The following is a 16,468-nucleotide window of genomic DNA, read 5'->3' as shown; positions in this document are numbered from 1 at the left end:
AGGGCAGAGGTAGAATGAGGAAAGCCTGAAGAGAAGAGCGAAGATTGGAGTGGGCTGAGGAGGGGGCGGAATGAAGATCTGGAGTAGAGAAATGCGGGCGATCTCTGAGGGTGAGGAGCCTGGGGTGAAGGTGAATGGAGGGGCAGACCCCCGGCAGAGCGGGGCGGAGGCGGGGGCCTCCAAGGCGGGGGCGGGGCCTGGAGGGAGGGCAGCGGGGCGGGGGCCTGCGGGCGGGGGCCTGCGGGTGGGCGGGCCCCGAGGAGAGGCGGAGCTTATGAGCAGAGAGCTGGGAGCGGCGCTCTGCGGCGGCGGCGGCGGCGGAAGATGGCTGCACCTGAGGCTGCGGACCCTCTGCTGATGCTTGGAGTCGGGCTGATCGGTGAGGAGGAAGGCGCCCTGCTCCGCAGGCCCGCACCCAGTTCTGTCTCCGCCTGGCGCCGGGACGGCCCCTGCTCCCGCGGTCCCTGGCACCGCCCGCGGTGGGGAGGGCGCGGCCCCCTCCATGTTGGGCCTGGGCTAGGGGCTGCGGGGCCCGGCCTCCTCGGCGCAGGGGCCCGGCCTGCCGCCCTGGGCCCGTGCGCCCGCGGCCTTGTGTGGGGCCTGCCGTGCCGGGAGGCGGGGCCGGGTACCCTGGAAGCCTCCTAGGCTCTGGGAGGGAGCTCCTCCTGGACGCCCCGGGCTGCAGAGGAGCCCGGACGTGGAGGGTGACCGAGCCGCGTAGGCGAGTCGCCGGTCATGCAGAGAGGAGCTTGCAGGCCGCGCGTTTGTGAGGCTGCAGGGCCGGGGTCCCTGCGAACGAGGGGGAGCCACGCGTGACTGCCAGCCCGGCGCCCGGCTGGCCCCGATCATGTGATCGAGCGATTCCAGACGCGGTGGCCAACTCCCAGCCCGCGGTGCTGCACGTTATGCATGGATTATTTCCCGTTTGACTCTCACCTCGGCTCCAGGGGATCTGGGTAATGTTTGATGCCCACTTTACGCAGCAGGTGGAGGCCCAGGGTGTCATTTGTGCAAGAACGCACATTAGGAAGTGGCAGACCCAGGATGGGGGACCCTTGCAGTCTAGCCCCAGAACCCCAACTCATACCAGTGGAGAACTGCATCCTAAGACAGAGGTCGTGCATATAACACAGGTGTCTACATAATCACAGTGGGTGGAATCCCAGTTCGTTTTGAGGAATTAATGGATGGGGAAGTGCATTGGGATCTTTGGGCAGTCTGGAGTGTGTGCCGGAACCTTGTGCAGGGTTTTTGAAGCAACCATTCATCCGACAGCGACAGTGAGCACGGGGTTGCTTGAATGAACTTCTGTCGGTTCCCTGAGTGCCATTGTCCTTTGAAAAAGTATTCTTCTGAGATTTTTATATACCCCTAAACCCTAGTACCCAAGCACATTGCTTGGATCTAGCAAAACTGGCGGAAATGCGGCGAAATGTTGCTGATTATTTTCACTGTCTTAAAGGAGTGCGTTTACCTGGGAACGGCTTCCTGTGCTCATCTCTAATGTGATTTTTTAAAACTGTTTCAAAGCAAAACCTAAGTACCTCAGGCATCTTAGTCCTTCTTGAAGGTACCTCGGAATTAAGGCTGAATTAAACTCTGACTTTATCTGGTAACAGCAAAGAAAAAGATGGCTTATCGTATTTTCAATTCAGTTTTTTAAAATTTTTCATGTCGACATGAATTTAAAAGGGATTTGCTTAAAAATAAGGGGTGCGGGGGGAAGGGGCGCTCCTTCCCCTTATGAACCAAGGAGTGCCAGGTGTTGATAACTGCTGAAGCTGCGTGATGGAGGCTCATTTATCATTCTCTCTACTTTTTTTATGCTTGCTGTTTTCCATAATAAAAGGGTTTGTTTTTAAGTCTGTAGATCAAAAACTGGATTTTTACTGCTGTATGTTCAGTTACTGTTTCTCTAAAGTTTAGGCTATTTTTGCCTGGAGTTATTATTAGCAAATTGTTCCTATTTTGTTACTGAAGTGTTGACTTTGATGGTGAAACTAAATGTATGACCGTTTAACCATTATTATTAAAATTTTAAATATAGAATACGTACTATCAGTACATAGCATATGACAGAGATTTCACCATTTTCTTAATTTCCAGTTTTCAACAAACCCATCCATTCTATGTATTTATTAAAGATCCATCCAACTAGATTAAAAGGTAAAGTGTGGGAGGAGATAGGGAAGACCCCTAGCAAACCTCTAAGGCTACATTTTCATTCATGATTTGTTAGAAAAGCTTTTTACTCAGGTGGCCTAAAATTGAAGATCAGGAGAGCTAGCTAATGTAACCAGGAGAGGTAGGTGAGAACTGGGGGGGTCTCACGTGCTCTGGGTTGCTTTGTAAAATGGGGTGTTAAAACTGATTCCACGAAGTGCTTCTGAGTAACCAATCAATTCACTTCCTTGCTGCTGTTTGACATTCTCACAGTGACCATCTTTCCACCGTAGAAAAGGACACAAATGGAGAAGTTCTGTGGGTGTGGTGTTATCCTTCCACGACAGCTACTTTAAGGAACCTACTGCTGAGAAAATGCTGCCTTACAGAGGAAAACAAACTTCTCCATCCCTTTGTCTTTGGTCAGTACAGAAGAACATGGTTTTATATCACAACAGTTGAAGTTCCAGATTCTTCCGTTTTGAAAAAGGTATGACTGTATGAGGGTCAAAAAGCAAAAAATATTTTAAGTGATGTAAGATTCCAGTAACCCTTAGCTTTAGACTTCATCATTCACAATACGGTTTGGAAAAATATTAAATATATGACTTTAATTGGGAATGTTCTCTTTCACATTTCACTCTCATTCATTATATTTATTGGTGTATATTATTTGACTGACCTGTGGTTGGTATAGCGAAGCCTTTCCCAGGTTATACTTGGATGGAGTAGAAATGTAGAAGTATTTTCAAAGCCTGGATTCTGATTAAAAGTGAGAAGAAGTAATTTTCCATAATTAAAAACTATTTTAAAGGATATAATTATCCTAGTTAAGAAAACCTTTTCATTTGTTTATGGATGATAAGGATATGTTAAGAATAGAAAGGATAATTAAGGAAATTCATGTGTTCTGTAGACTTTGTGTGTGTGTGTCATTTCATATGAACACCATCAAGGTGACAGACTAAAAACCAGTAAGTATGTGGTCGTTGTGGACTTTCCTAGTCCCACACAACCAGTGGCTTTTTCAGAGGAAAGAATATTGGAAAGAAGTGGCTGAGCTCCTGGTCGGTTTCTGGGTGGGGACTTCTTTTACAATTTCAGGGCTGATTTTATAGTCAATCACCAGACAGTATGAAGCATGTCCAGTTTAAATGTAAGGAATTACGTTGAAAATAACAGGAAGGCAACAATTTAGAAACTGTAAGAGGTTTAAGATAAAACAGAGATTAATAATTAGAAAATGTAAATTGCAGAAAGATACCCATTAATGGGAATAATAGGTATATGATTATCAGAAATTTATATGTATAATAATAGAGGCATATAAGTAAATGAAGGTTATTATAACAGTGCCCTTTAGCCTATATAGCATTTTACAGAGAATTGACTATTTTGGGAACTGTATGATTTTTACTGTATGAATTTTACTGAAACGTATTTTTGTTGTTTTCCATCCTTCTATTTCATTAGTGAAAAACAGTCACTATGTGGTAGGTCTGATATAGCATTCTTAGTTCTGCTTTGATGAGGGTGGGGGGCTTAAATAAAAAGTCACATTTCTGATATTTTTGAAATATTTTTATGTTTTTGAGGAAAAAACTCTAACTCTAAAAAATTAAATATATATGTATATATAATTTTTTTTATGTGTGTATATTTACATAAAAGTATAAAGAGGCAAGTGAGGACTTGGTACATTTTGGTCTTTTCTTTTTGATGCTGGTATGTCTTATACAAGAGGCTTGTTAGGATATAGTAATAAAGATTAATTCTATTAAAGTGTCTTTAAAGAGTGTACTTTTTTTTGTTTGTTTTGGACAGGTGACTCATTTTTCTGTTGTTCTGACCGCCAAAGATTTTAATCCAGAGAAATATGCCGCCTTCACTAGGATATTGTGTAGGTCTGTATGAAAACTGTATTAAATGCTAATATACAAAAATGAAGATCTTACTCAATAGTAATACAGCAGATTTCTACACTGAGGAAGCATATTTCAGCCTTCTGTTTCCCCAGCTTAATCTTTACTGGCCCTTCGGACACTGTTTTATAAAGAGGAACTCTGTCTTCTGCTTCCATGGTACTGCTCTTATTAGGGAAAATGGTAGAGGGGAGGAGAAGAGGCAGTTTGCACAACGATTGTAATTTCTGGGTACTTTGAGTCACTTGCCACTTTTGGTCTGCTACTTCTACTCATTTCCAATCTGGAACTTTCCTTAGGATGGAAGTGGTAAGCTGGTTCATTTGTGTCAAGGTCTGTGTGTGTGAGTCATTTGGGGAAAGTCAGTGGGCATTTTGAATTATGCTACAGCACAGGAAAATATTTCTTAGCTGGAATGCTGAGGAGCTGAGAAACTGATTTTTTGGTTAATCGTTAAACTGAAGGATAGACTCCTTCAGTTTCATCCCAGCTGTTGAAAAAATTTAACTAAAATATACAGTCTGCTTTTTTGCCTTGATAAGTATATCTGGTGGAATTAATGAAATCCGTCTTATATGTTAGGGATATTGGCTTTTTCTTTAATCAAGGCTTTTTCAGGGTTTGGGGTTTTGGTTTTTTTCTAATATCGTTACTAGATAGAATTATAATTCTCAGTGTTATGTATTACTCTCAGCCCTCAAGTTTATGCCCAGTAAGTAGGTTTTTTTTAGGGGGGGTGGATAAGGGGAGTTGTTTCTGTTTTTCTCACTATAAGCCTGATAAATGGTTGCCTTTTTGCCATTTCTGTGTATGACCACGTGCACATGCACGCATGCGCGCGTGCACAGCGCAAGAATACAATCTCATCACCTAAGTGTTTCGGTTAGGTTGTATTTTGACAAAATGAAGTTTTAGTGTTTTTGCAGTCAGCTGTGATAAGATAAGGCTTCTTGCTTTCAGTGAGATAAATTCCAGGTGTACGGCTCACTGTGGAATATAAACAGTTTTCTGCAAATGCGGCACTGACACAAAGGGAGATTATTATTGTTAGAAGGGGCTCTATCCAGAAGCCGTGAACTAAAAACACTGCAAAGGTGTTTTTGAGCAACCGTTGGACTCCCATTTCATTTGATTGAGTCAGGGTTAGGTTACTCAACTGAATTCACTGGGAAATGTTCTGGGGCCCAGAAGGCGAGGTTGCTTTAGACCCCACTTCCTGCCCAGGAGGAAGCCCAGAGGGTTTCTCCGCTTGTGCAGTGCTGTGGCATTGTCACATTCTGGATTCTCTTCTCTGTCGTCGCAGTTACAAGAGAAATGAGGGCTCAAGCTATCGCCAGCCACCTGCTCTGCCCCCACCCCTTACAGCACTTGAGTGCTTGCCCTAGCGCCTGTCCACGCTCACGTGCTCGTGTGCACACACACTCACTCTCCCCGTGTGCACACGTGCCTGTTCACGCACACAGAGACAAGCACTTTATTTTTCACTTTCACTTTATTTTCTATTTTACTTCTATTGATGTATAGTTGACTTACGATGCTGTATTAGTTAGACACACACTTTTTGGTGGTGGTGAAGTGCTCCCTCCCATTTCTGGTGAGAGGTGCCCTCCACAGCACGCTGCTCACCGTGGCCACGGAAGCGCGCCTGGAGGGGTTCATTCCCTCTGTGGGATCTGGGTCCAGAGCTATGACCCCTTTCTATAATTTTAAATTTAAAAATTTTTTAAATAAATTTTATTTTATTTAAAAAAATTTAATAATTTTAATGGTGTTTTTTGGTTTCCTGCTTTGTTTTGGTGGTGGTTATGTAAGCACGTCGTAAAAAGAAATGCAAATAATACCGAAGAGTATACAGTGAAACCTAAGTCCCTTCCTTCCCCTATTCCCCACCTCTAGTTCTACCTACCGACTCCCCACCCCAAGGCAGCTCCTGGACTTCCCTTCTCTATATCTTACTGGAGATATTTTCTTCATCTACAAGCATGTATATGGGGTTGACTGTTCTATATATATGATAGTGTACCATATTCATTGTTCTTTGCCTTTTTTCCCCAATTTATGCATTGAAATGATTTAAAAACACTGATGATTGACAAAATTTAGTAAGCAGTTAAATCACATGCTTTTTTCACTTAGTCTACAGTAAATATAGTTTTCAAGTGATCTTTCTTAAACAATTATTTTATTTTCGTCCCAATTTTCTATCCCTTCGGCTACTAAAATGCCCAAGTAGACCCAGTCCTGCTTCTCCAGAAGAATTTACATTTACTTACTTACAGGAAGATATTTCAGGGGAAGGGGCTGATTTCACATGTGAGCTATAAATGTAGCCAGTTTCCTGTCAGCATTTTCTGGAAGTTTTAACTTGATGAATGTGTCTAGTGTGCATTTATCACCGGAAACTTAAAGGAGTTTGATTTCTTAATTATCTAAATACAGCTACCTCTGAGAACTCTGATAATAAATATAGGTTCTACACCTAATTACTGCTTTCTTTGTGAACAATGCATAAAACTCCTTTCTTGTCAGAGGATATCCAGCAATAAAACAGTTGTTATGACTAACAAAAACAGTTGTGAATGTAAGACATAAAAAGAGATAAGGATACAATATCCTTGAGAACAGCAGGGCCTCAGAAAGTCCACAGTTCATTCTCCTGCCTAAGTGGACCACAGCAGGCCTCCCCAGATGTAACAAGAGAGCCGACTTCACAGAACTGTTGAAGGTTGTTCAAGTGGTTGTTTTGTTTTTCTAGTACATTTTCTAATTAAATTTATAGAAGTAACCACATCATGAAAAGATTCAGGCATTCAGAGGTGTATTAGCAAGTTGGCTTAGATTCTTTAGAATATACCTGTGCCTGGCCTTGGTGCGTTTCTCCAGGTGGTTCATGCTAACTAGTAGCACGCTTGCTTTTTGTCCTTTCTCACAGAATGTACCTGAAACATGGGAGCCCAGTTAAGATGATGGAGAGTTACATCGCGGTTCTCACAAAGGGGATGTGCCAGAGTGAAGAAAATGGCTCTTTTCTTAGCAAGGATTTTGATGCCCGAAAGGCATACCTTGCAGGCTCCATCAAAGGTAAAAAATAAATAAAAAGAAGAAGCAAAAAAGAAACAAAAACCCATCCCAGATGAGTCCATCCCAACAGCAACAAAATCCCCAAGCCAAGGACAATCTGTCATTAGACTCTTATTTCATCTTTCCATATATTTTCATCTACATTATATTTGTTTCCTATGCAGGAGGGTAGTTCAACTTCTACATTTCCTTATGTAGTTAGAACTCTGTCAGGAAAGCAGACTTCTGTGGTGTTTCTTTCCATATGATTCCAGCTGTTAATATAGAAATGTTCTTTCACCAGTGAGCTAAAGTTCACGGGTCAAGGTCTCCACTGACTTCCATCATTTTCCTTTCCTTAGATCTTAGCAGTGACCTGTTCCACCTGGGGCGCTCAAGTCCCTGCCCCAGAGTTCCCATTCTAACTCCCCATCACTCTCTCCTCGCTGGAAAGTCCAGCCTAGGGCTAAACCGAGACATCAGGTCCTTAAGAGGGAAGAGAGGGGAACTCCAAGGGCGATGCTGGCCTTTGTTCTCATCCTCCCACAGCACCTGTCTGCACTCTTTTTTTTTTTTTTTTGACTGTGTTGGATCTTCATTGCTGCGCGCGGGCTTTTCTCTAGTTGCGGCGAGCGGGGGTTACTCTTTGTTGCGGTGCGCAGGCTTCTCGTTGCGGTGGCTTCTCTTGTTGTGGAGCATGGCCTCTGGGCACGCGGGCTTCAGTAGTTGTGGCTCGCGGGCTCTAGAGCACAGGCTCAGTAGTTGTGGCGCACGGGCTTAGCTGCTCCGCGGCATGTAGGATCTTCCCAGATCAGGGATCGAACCTGTGTCCCCTGAATTGGCAGGCAGATTCTTATCCACTGCGCCACCAGGGAAGCCCTGTCTTCACTCTTGATCCTACTGTTTTGTATGGTTTCTAAGCATCCCTGTTGAGGTGTTAGGTGTTTGTCCAACTGTCTCACAAGGACTTATGCAATGATGTGTATGTGGGTTTGGGGGGGGTCAGTGAACATTTTTTAAAATTTAAGTTTGCACGACACCGAGGATGGTGGTTCCCTTCATATAATTCCACTTTCTTGTGAGTCTGGCTTCATCTGTGCATCCAGCATGCCGTCCCTTGCGGGAGCAGGTGTAGCTACGGTAACGCCCATCCTGGGGAGCAGGTGTATGGATTGATATGCCCATCCACCAAATAAGGTGCTTCTGTACTTATAACATTTACCTAAATTTATTCTCTGTGTTGAAAATAATTTTGCATTCATACAAGAATAATTTCCAATAAAAACTTGATTTCCTTATATAATGTTTAAGCAGTAACATAATTTTTTTTGTTTTAAGACATTGTATCTCAGTTTGGAATGGAAACTGTTATCTTACACACAGCACTGATGCTAAAGAAAAGAATTGTCATCTATCACCCCAAAATAGAAGCTGTCCAGGAGTTTACCAGGTATGGTCTCTTATCATTAAAAAGTGTAAACTTTGTTGGCAGCCACTTTGGGGCCCTCTGTGTCACTGTGTGCCCTGTTCCTTTGCACATTGGTATAAACAGGCTGCGTTAGGTTGGGAGTGAAATATCATTTTGCTGTAATGTTTTAGTTTAGATTTAGTAGTTCAAGGTTACTGAATTTGAACAGATTCTTCTTTAAATTTTGAAATATGAATATTTTGGAGCGGGGAGTTTGCAAACTTTCCCTTGCCAGAGAGTAAATATCTTAGGCTTGTAGCCATACGCTCTCTGTCCCGACTACTTAACTGCCACAGGTTGCATAAAAGCGGCCGTGGACAATACATACGTAAATGAATGAACTCGGCTATGTTCCAGTAAAATCTTATGTGCAAAGATGGGCAGCCGACCCATGGGCCATAGTTGCCTGACCCCTGTTTTAGGTAAGTTGTTTCTTCCATTCAATTTTATTACAGACTGTATTATTTATATAATAAATATAGTTTGTTTTGTTTTCTTTGCCAAATCTAACTTGTTCTTAGATTCTTCTATAAAAGCAGGGGAACTAGTACTTATGCTGTTTACTGTATGCCAGGCATTGTATAAGTCACCTTAAATTATTAAATTTACTCATGACAAGAACCCTGGGAGGAAGTGTTACTGCCCTGTTTATAGATGAGAAGATGGAGGCTAAGGGTTAGATACTGAGAAGAAGAAAGGCTTGCTAGTCAGAAGGACGTGGGTTAAAGTCCTGGGAGGCAACTTCTTAGCTGTGTGACCACAGAAAGTGTACGTAATGTTTCTACGCCTCAGTTTCTTTACCTGTAAAATGAAGATGATAATACCTGCCTCGTAAGCTTGGTTTCAGGATTGGAAATAATTTGTGTAGCGTGCTCAGCATGTACCTTGTCCATAGTGTGCACTCTAGAGACGATCATTGTTATTATGATCATGATTGCCTTAGATATTAGGTAACAGGACCAGAATTTTTACCTGGCTCTGACTCCCAAACCCTGTATTTTTCCACCCAATTACCCTTTTCCTCTCCATTTATGCTTCTGAAACTGGAGTGTCCACAGCTTCTGAGATATGTAGCAGGCCACCAGGGGGTTCACAAAACCACAGATAAATTCAGCACATACTTCTTCTTCCTGAATGAAGTAGCTGTTTTATTGGAAGTTTCTTTAAGAAAACTTACTTCTGTATAAACACAAAGTAGTTTGCAAGTTTGGCTGGAATTTTAAATATGATATGCGAGACTTCAAAAAAATTTCTTGTTTGCAGGGCCCACTTTGGATTTTACCCTCAGACTCCCTCCATGGCAGTCTGCAGAGCGGGCGTTGGGAGGAACACTTTAGAAGCATCCTTCCTTGCCACCATGGAGATCTTTTGAAACTTTACCTTGAGCTTTTTGTAGCCAATCTGACCCAACAGTCGGTGTTTAAAACATTGCATTACTTTACTTTGAAGCCTGGAGGAGGTGTTGGCATGTTTAGGGTTTGTTCTCCCTCTGCATTTGGTAGCCAGTTTCCTCCCCCAGAAGAAGAGGGAAGAGGATGGGCTGAGTCTCAGGTGTGGGCTGGCAGCCATCTGTGTTCTCACCTTGACCCCAGGACTCTGCCTGCCCTGGTGTGGCATCGACAGGACTGGACCATACTTCACTCCTACGTGCACCTGGATGCCGATGAGCTGGAAGCCCTGCAGATGTGCCCAGGTAGACAGCAGGCTCCCAGGGGATGAGGAGCTCAGCTTTACCAGGGTTGTTTATTTTGGGGGATTTTTTTTTTTTTTTTAAGTGCATTCCTAAGGGGCATACTGATCATTTATTTTTTTTGGTAAATGCTACCGTTTCTTTTCCCTTAAAAAGTTTTTTTAATTAAAAAAAAAAAAATTGTGCACCTGAAACCAACACAACATTCTTTTTTTTTTTTTTTTTTTTTTTTAAATTAAATTTATTTATTTAATTTTGGCTGCGTTGGGTCTTCGTTGCTGCGCGTGGGCTTTCTCTAGTTGCGGCAAGCGAGGGCTACTCTTTGTTGCAGTGCGTGGGCTTCTCATTGCTGTGGCTTCTCTTGTTGCAGAGCACGGGCTCTAGGCGCAACACAACATTCTAAATCAACTATACTCCAATAAAAATTATAAAGTACCAAAAAAAATTGTGGTAAAATGCACATCACATAAAAGTTACCCTCTTTTTTTTTTTTTGGCCATGCCTCATGGCTTATGGGATCTCAGTTTCCCGACCAGGGATCGAACCCACGTCCCCTGCATTGGAAGGCGGATTCTTAACCACTGGACCACCAGGGAAGTCCCTAGAAATCTTAATTTTAATGTGTTGGGATTTTGTAGGCTTTTATGATTTTATTTTTTATATTTTGTTTAAGAAAAGTTCTATCCCAACAGTAGAAAGGTATTCTCCTATATACGCTAGTAAACTTTTTTATAGTTTTTTCATTCCCATTTAAGTCTTTAATCTACCTGGAATTACTACTTGTTGTAGGGTGTGAGTTTGGGATCTGGTTCCATTTTTTTCCATTTGGATAGCAACTTGGCTCAGGAACACTTATAGAATAGTGTCCCCTCTCCAGGAATCTGCAGTATCATTTCATTTCATTTCATTGATTGATTGATTGATTTATGGCTGTGTTGGGTCTTTGTTGCTGCGCATGGGCTTTCTCTAGTTGCGGCGAGTGGGGGCTGCTCTTCGTTGTGGTGCGCGGGCTTCTCATTGCGGTGGCTTCTCTTGTTGCGGAGCACGGGCTCTAGAGCGCAGGCTCAGTAGTTGTGGCGCACGGGCTTAGTTGCTCCGCAGCATGAGGGATCTTCCTGGACCAGGGCTCAAACCCGTGTCCCCTGCATTGGCAGGCAGATCCTTAACCACTGCACCACCAGGGAAGCACCAGCATCCCCCATCTTAGGGGCTTTTTTTGTCACTTCATTAACATAAACTCTGGTGTGGTTGAAAGGGGGCTTGTTATAAATAATAAAAGACCCTCCTTTACCCTTTAACACTCTGGAACTATTTCAGGAACTGGGGACAAAATCCAGGTATTATAACAAAAGGTGCTCCTTTAACTCTTACCACTTAGGAAATTACATGTGTTGTAGGAGCTCTGGCCAGGAGCCTGGATAACCAAATATACATTTCTTATTATATCACAATATTACAGCCCCTTTATTTCCCAAATGATGGAAGAATTATGGTGTGTATTAGTCAAGGAAGCGAGTCATCACGCAATAAACATTCGTTAAGCACCTAGTATATGCTGAGGTCTTGGCAAGTTGCCGCATTATATAAGACAAGACGCTTTTCCTCAATGACTTTATGATCCAATTGGCAAGAAGAAATTGAAACTGAGCGGGGCCCTATGGGCCTCCCAGGCACGGAGGCCTTTTTGTCCCCCATTTTTTGCAGACAAGACTCCAGCCTCCATGACCTTCCCAGAGTTCCGAAGGGCAGATTCGAACAGTCGCAGATCAAGGCAGGAGCAGCGCGGTCACCACGTCTAACTGCAGGAGACTACAGATATCTTCTGGGAAGATCCAAATTGGCTTCGGCCATTTTCAGCTTCCCCCCCGCCTCTGGAGTCCGTCCCCAGCAAGGGTCCTTCTGCCCAGTGTCATTCAAGCCCACAGAATGAGTTTTCGTTTCGGAAGCAAAGGAAAGCTTCACCCTTTGATCAAAGAAGGGAGAGGTCGCAGCCGGTGCATCCACGCTCGCCCCCGCAAGCCGTGGTCGGGGCTGTTTTATAGGGATCTCGTTTTGTGGGTGGGACAGCAGAGCTGTCGCGAGTTGCCTGCAGAGCTCACGCTCCAGGTGGCAGTGCCGGGCGCAGTCTCTCTGCCCACGACCCACCGCTGCCATCTTGAGCTCCAGGTTTTTGATTTTGTTGCTGCTGTTTTTTTTTTTTAATATATAAATTTATTTATTTATTTATTATTTATTTTTTGACTGCGTTGGGTCTTCGTTGCTGCGCGCGGGCTTTCTCTAGTTGCGGCGAGCGGGGGCTACTCTTCGTTGCGGTGTGCGGGCTTCTCACTGCGGTGGCTTCTCTTGTTGCAGAGCACAGGCTCTAGGCGTGCTGGCTTCAGTAGTTGTGGCATGCGGGCTCAGTAGTTGTGGCTCACGGGCTTAGTTGCTCCACGGCATGTAGGATTTTCCTGGACGAGGGCTTGAACCTGTGTTCCCTGCATTGGCAGGTAGATTCTTAACCACTGCGCCACCAGGAAAGTCTGCTGCTGTTGTTTGTTAAATGTTGTCACTTGGTGAAGTAAAATTGGTCCTCAAAAAAAAGAAAAAAAATTTTTTTTTTTTTTTTAATCATACTGCTCTGTGAAATCTAAAGTCTGGGAACCATTGTCTTAACACCAGTTCCAAAAGTCTGCTAATTCTTGAGTTGCCCTGATTCCTTTACCATTTATTGTATCAGATCTGAAATTGGTGAAGATGATGCTGTTTCCACCATGCTATCCCTGAGGAACCCGAGTGTTTGGCTATGACTTTCCTGTTGACAGAGACCTAGGGGGGACAGTGGTCAAGAGAATCCTTGCTGCCTGCTGCCTCCTCTGTCATTCTTGACCCAAATAGCAATGACTGAAAAGCAGATGCTTTGCTTCAGCGTTCCTCCTTGACACTGAAACCTAGTTTTGGAACATTTTGAGTTGCTTGAGTTTCTTCAGGCAATTGGCGAAAATGTCATCTTAATAAATGCCACGGGATATAGCTAAAATGCCCTGGATAAATAAAGCAGAGAAGAAAAGCAGCTGATGAGCTTTTAGACTCACTCCTTTTTTGGTATGTTCACAATGTGATTTCTTCCTACTCTAGTAACGTTGGTCCTCTCTGTAATGCAGGTTACGTCGCTGGATTTGTAGACTTGGAGGTGAGCAATAGATCAGACCTGTATGATGTGTTTGTGAATCTGGCAGATAGTGAGATTACCATTGCCCCGCTTGCAAAAGGTTAGTTCTCTGTTCTGTTCTGTTGTCGACACAAGATGTAAGCCAAGCAGTTGTATTTTTTAGGCTGATTCTCCCTTTTGAAGGCCTGCTTCACCTGTTGTGCTGGAGGGATTTTTCTGTTTCTAGAACACAGCATTCATTTTAATAGACCTAATAACGCTTTCAGGGATACATCTGAGTGCTTACGCTGTACGGTATATGTTAATAAGATAAATGGTCTGTTTATCTTGTTTCTTCAGTTTCATATTCAAGCAAGGTGTATTTGTTATCTATTGCTGCATAAGAGATTACTTCTAAACTTAGTGATTTAAAATAGCAAATACTTATCTCACAGTTTTGGTGGGCAGGAATTTATGAGTGACTTAGCTAGGAGGTTCTGATTCAGGGTCTCTCGTGAGGTTTTAATCAAGATATTGCCAGGGCTGCAGTCAAATGAAGGCTCAACTGGGGCTAGAGAATCCATTTCCAAGCTAACTCACATGGCTGTTGACAGGAGGCCTCACCACATGGGCCTTTCCATAGGGCAGCTTGAGTGTTCTCACCACGCATCTGCTGGTCTCCCCAACAGTGAGTAATTCAAGAGAGGGGGGGACCACAGTGCCTTCTGTGACCTAGTCTGGGAAGTCATACATGATCACTTCCTCCATATTCTATTTGTTAAAGCAAGTCATTAGGGAGAAGAATTAGACTCCACCTTATAAAGGAAGGAGTATCAAAGAGCGGGCAGACATTTGTCACTACACGAGGGTTGAATATGACTCCCGTGTGGAAAATCTTTTTGAAGGATGTCTCAGTAAGCACCAGGGAATGAGAGTATTATTGGGGCTAATGACCAAGAAAGGGTGTTCTAGTGTCATAGGGTCATCTCTGGCAACTGTAAATTATCCTAAATTACAGCTGCATGAAGTAGAAAAGATTGGGTTAAATATGTTTTGAGCCTAGGACACTATGAGGTATTGGTTTTAGACAGGAATTACATACAGATAACAGCTTTTGTAGCGTCATTTATCTTTCTCCTAAAAGTGGGAGCAGCTGAATGCCAGCCAATTAGGGATTTTTGTTAGCTAGGTTCTGATTATGTGAGGTTTTATCTAGCAACCTCAAATTAATAGAACCAGAACTTGTTTTCACTTTGAAATTACAAATATAATAAATATTCATGGTGGAAAATTCAAAGTATAGTATCAGGTCTTTAGGGGATATTGCCTTTTGTAAAGCCAGAGTGATAGAAAACTAGCTGTGGCCAGGGCCACTGAAACTGCTGAAGCGTTAGGACCGGAAGGTGTGGCAACTCCCTGCTGCCCTCTGCTGCTCTGAGTCTATAAAACGGCTCATTCCAGTGGAGTTCGTCCCTCAGAGTATCAACAGAAATTTCTGTTAACCTTCTGGCTGCAGAAAATAGCAGTGTATATAATTAATGTAACTTGGGTTGTTGCCTTAGCTCGTTTCCAAGGGCCTTTACACAGTGAATGTTGAGCTGCTTCTGCAGAACTGACAGGAAGTGCTGCTTTCACAACATCCCTGCCAGAAAGATAAACATGAATTCTCAACTGCGAAGACCTGGACAGGAAAGTCAGGCTGTTGGCTTACAGTCACAACCTATAGGCAGTCAGATTTCATTAGGTTTTGTCTAGAAAGAAAAATAAAAATTCTTATCAGAATTTTGGTTTTGTGATGGTGTATTTTTATTTTGGACATGAAGTATATAAATCATGATCATGCCTTATCTCCTATTGTGTCATCATATTTGTGTGTAGTAAGAAGATGGAAATGGGGGGGTTGTCAGTTGCTTTTTGAAAATTCCCTCTGTGTGGTCGTTCAAGTTTTCAGATAGATGATTACTCTTAATTATGTAAACATCTAAATACTCACACAACATATTCTTCTTGATCTCACCAGAGGCCATGACAATGGGCAAACTACATAAAGAAATCGGTCAGTTAATTGTCCAGTCGGCAGAAGATCCAGAGAAATCAGACAGTCAGGTTATACAGGTAATGCCTTCATCTTCCCACTGACTGAGTCTCGAAACGGCATCGCTGGGCAGCGGCTGGTTATCTGCTGTTCACGGGCACAGAGTGAAGTGACTGGAGAGGCCGGTGGGCAGCTGCTGAGATGAGGTCTGCAGGATGGCCCTGGCGAAGATGAGCCAATCAGTTACCAGGCTCCAGGGAGAGAAGGACAGAGGGCGTTGGTGCCAAAGCCAAGCGTTTATAGTGAAAGATGTGATTGCCAAGTGGTGAGAGGGGCCATAGGGTTTGGCGGGGACCTGCCAGCAGCACTGTCCTTTCTCTTCAGTGCTATGGCCGGGAGGAGTGGGCAGGTTTTGTCCCGAGAATCCAAACACTGAGACTGTCTTACCGGACAGATGGTCATTGCCCACCCATTGCCCTGTCAACATTAGAGGGAAAACAATGTTGGTGAAATGTGTAAATTTGAGTTTTGTATTACTGTGTTTTTCATGGACTAAAAGTGATACACAGATGACTCAGTATAATGTATGATGAAGGGTGCCTGCCATGTTGTATGGGTTCAAAATATTTGAATAAGTTAATGATGTCAGCAAACCAGGGGAAAGACATGACTTTAATGCGAGCTCTGCTGAGTCCTCAGCCACCCAAGGGGAATGTCAGTCAGTGAAGGGGAATAAAGCCCTTGCGGCAGGTGCTGGGTCACTCATCCCAAGCAGGAGGGGACTTTGGGGAGAGATCTGTTCTAAAAACAATAGCAGTTCCTCAAAAAGTTACACATAGCGTTAACATAGATTTGGTAATTCTACTTCTGGGTATATATCAAAAACTGCAAGCAGGAACTCAAATAGATATTTGTGCACGCATGTCCCACAGCAGCATTATTCACAATGGCCAAAAGGTGAAGACAACCCAGATGTCCATCAGCGGATGAATGGATGAAC

General features: G+C 43.4%; 2 protein-coding genes across 5 annotated transcripts in view; one reads left to right on the top strand and one right to left on the bottom strand.

Moving 5' to 3' along the window:
- Positions 1-277: 277 nt before the first annotated feature.
- Positions 278-16,468, top strand: part of DENND10 (DENN domain containing 10) — an 18,288-nt gene continuing 2,097 nt past the window's right edge. The window contains exons 1-8 of one of the 3 annotated variants that reach the window (XM_059900620.1): positions 278-379; positions 2,457-2,653; positions 3,988-4,067; positions 7,018-7,166; positions 8,484-8,595; positions 10,206-10,306; positions 13,447-13,554; positions 15,454-15,548. In XM_059900620.1, coding sequence (XP_059756603.1) covers positions 325-379; positions 2,457-2,653; positions 3,988-4,067; positions 7,018-7,166; positions 8,484-8,595; positions 10,206-10,306; positions 13,447-13,554; positions 15,454-15,548 — 897 coding nt within the window. In that variant the 5' untranslated portion in view covers positions 278-324. Of the gene's footprint in view, positions 380-2,456; positions 2,654-3,987; positions 4,068-7,017; positions 7,167-8,483; positions 8,596-10,205; positions 10,307-11,973; positions 12,506-13,446; positions 13,555-15,453; positions 15,549-16,468 lie in introns of those variants that run through there. The other 2 variants (XM_059900621.1, XM_059900622.1) reach the window with 2 other exon arrangements.
- Positions 15,238-16,468, bottom strand: part of SFXN4 (sideroflexin 4) — a 24,044-nt gene continuing 22,813 nt past the window's right edge. Inside the window, exon 14 of one of the 2 annotated variants that reach the window (XM_059900626.1) lies at positions 15,238-15,689. In XM_059900626.1, the coding sequence (XP_059756609.1) occupies positions 15,541-15,689 (149 nt within the window). In that variant the 3' untranslated portion in view covers positions 15,238-15,540. The remainder of the gene's footprint in view (positions 15,690-16,468) is intronic. The other variant, XM_059900625.1, reaches the window with a different exon arrangement.

Source organism: Balaenoptera ricei, chromosome 16 (assembly GCF_028023285.1).
Source record: "Balaenoptera ricei isolate mBalRic1 chromosome 16, mBalRic1.hap2, whole genome shotgun sequence".
NCBI lineage: Eukaryota > Metazoa > Chordata > Mammalia > Artiodactyla > Balaenopteridae > Balaenoptera > Balaenoptera ricei.
Note: the sequence above shows the minus strand (reverse complement) of the source record. Positions and strands in the feature narration are given on the sequence as shown.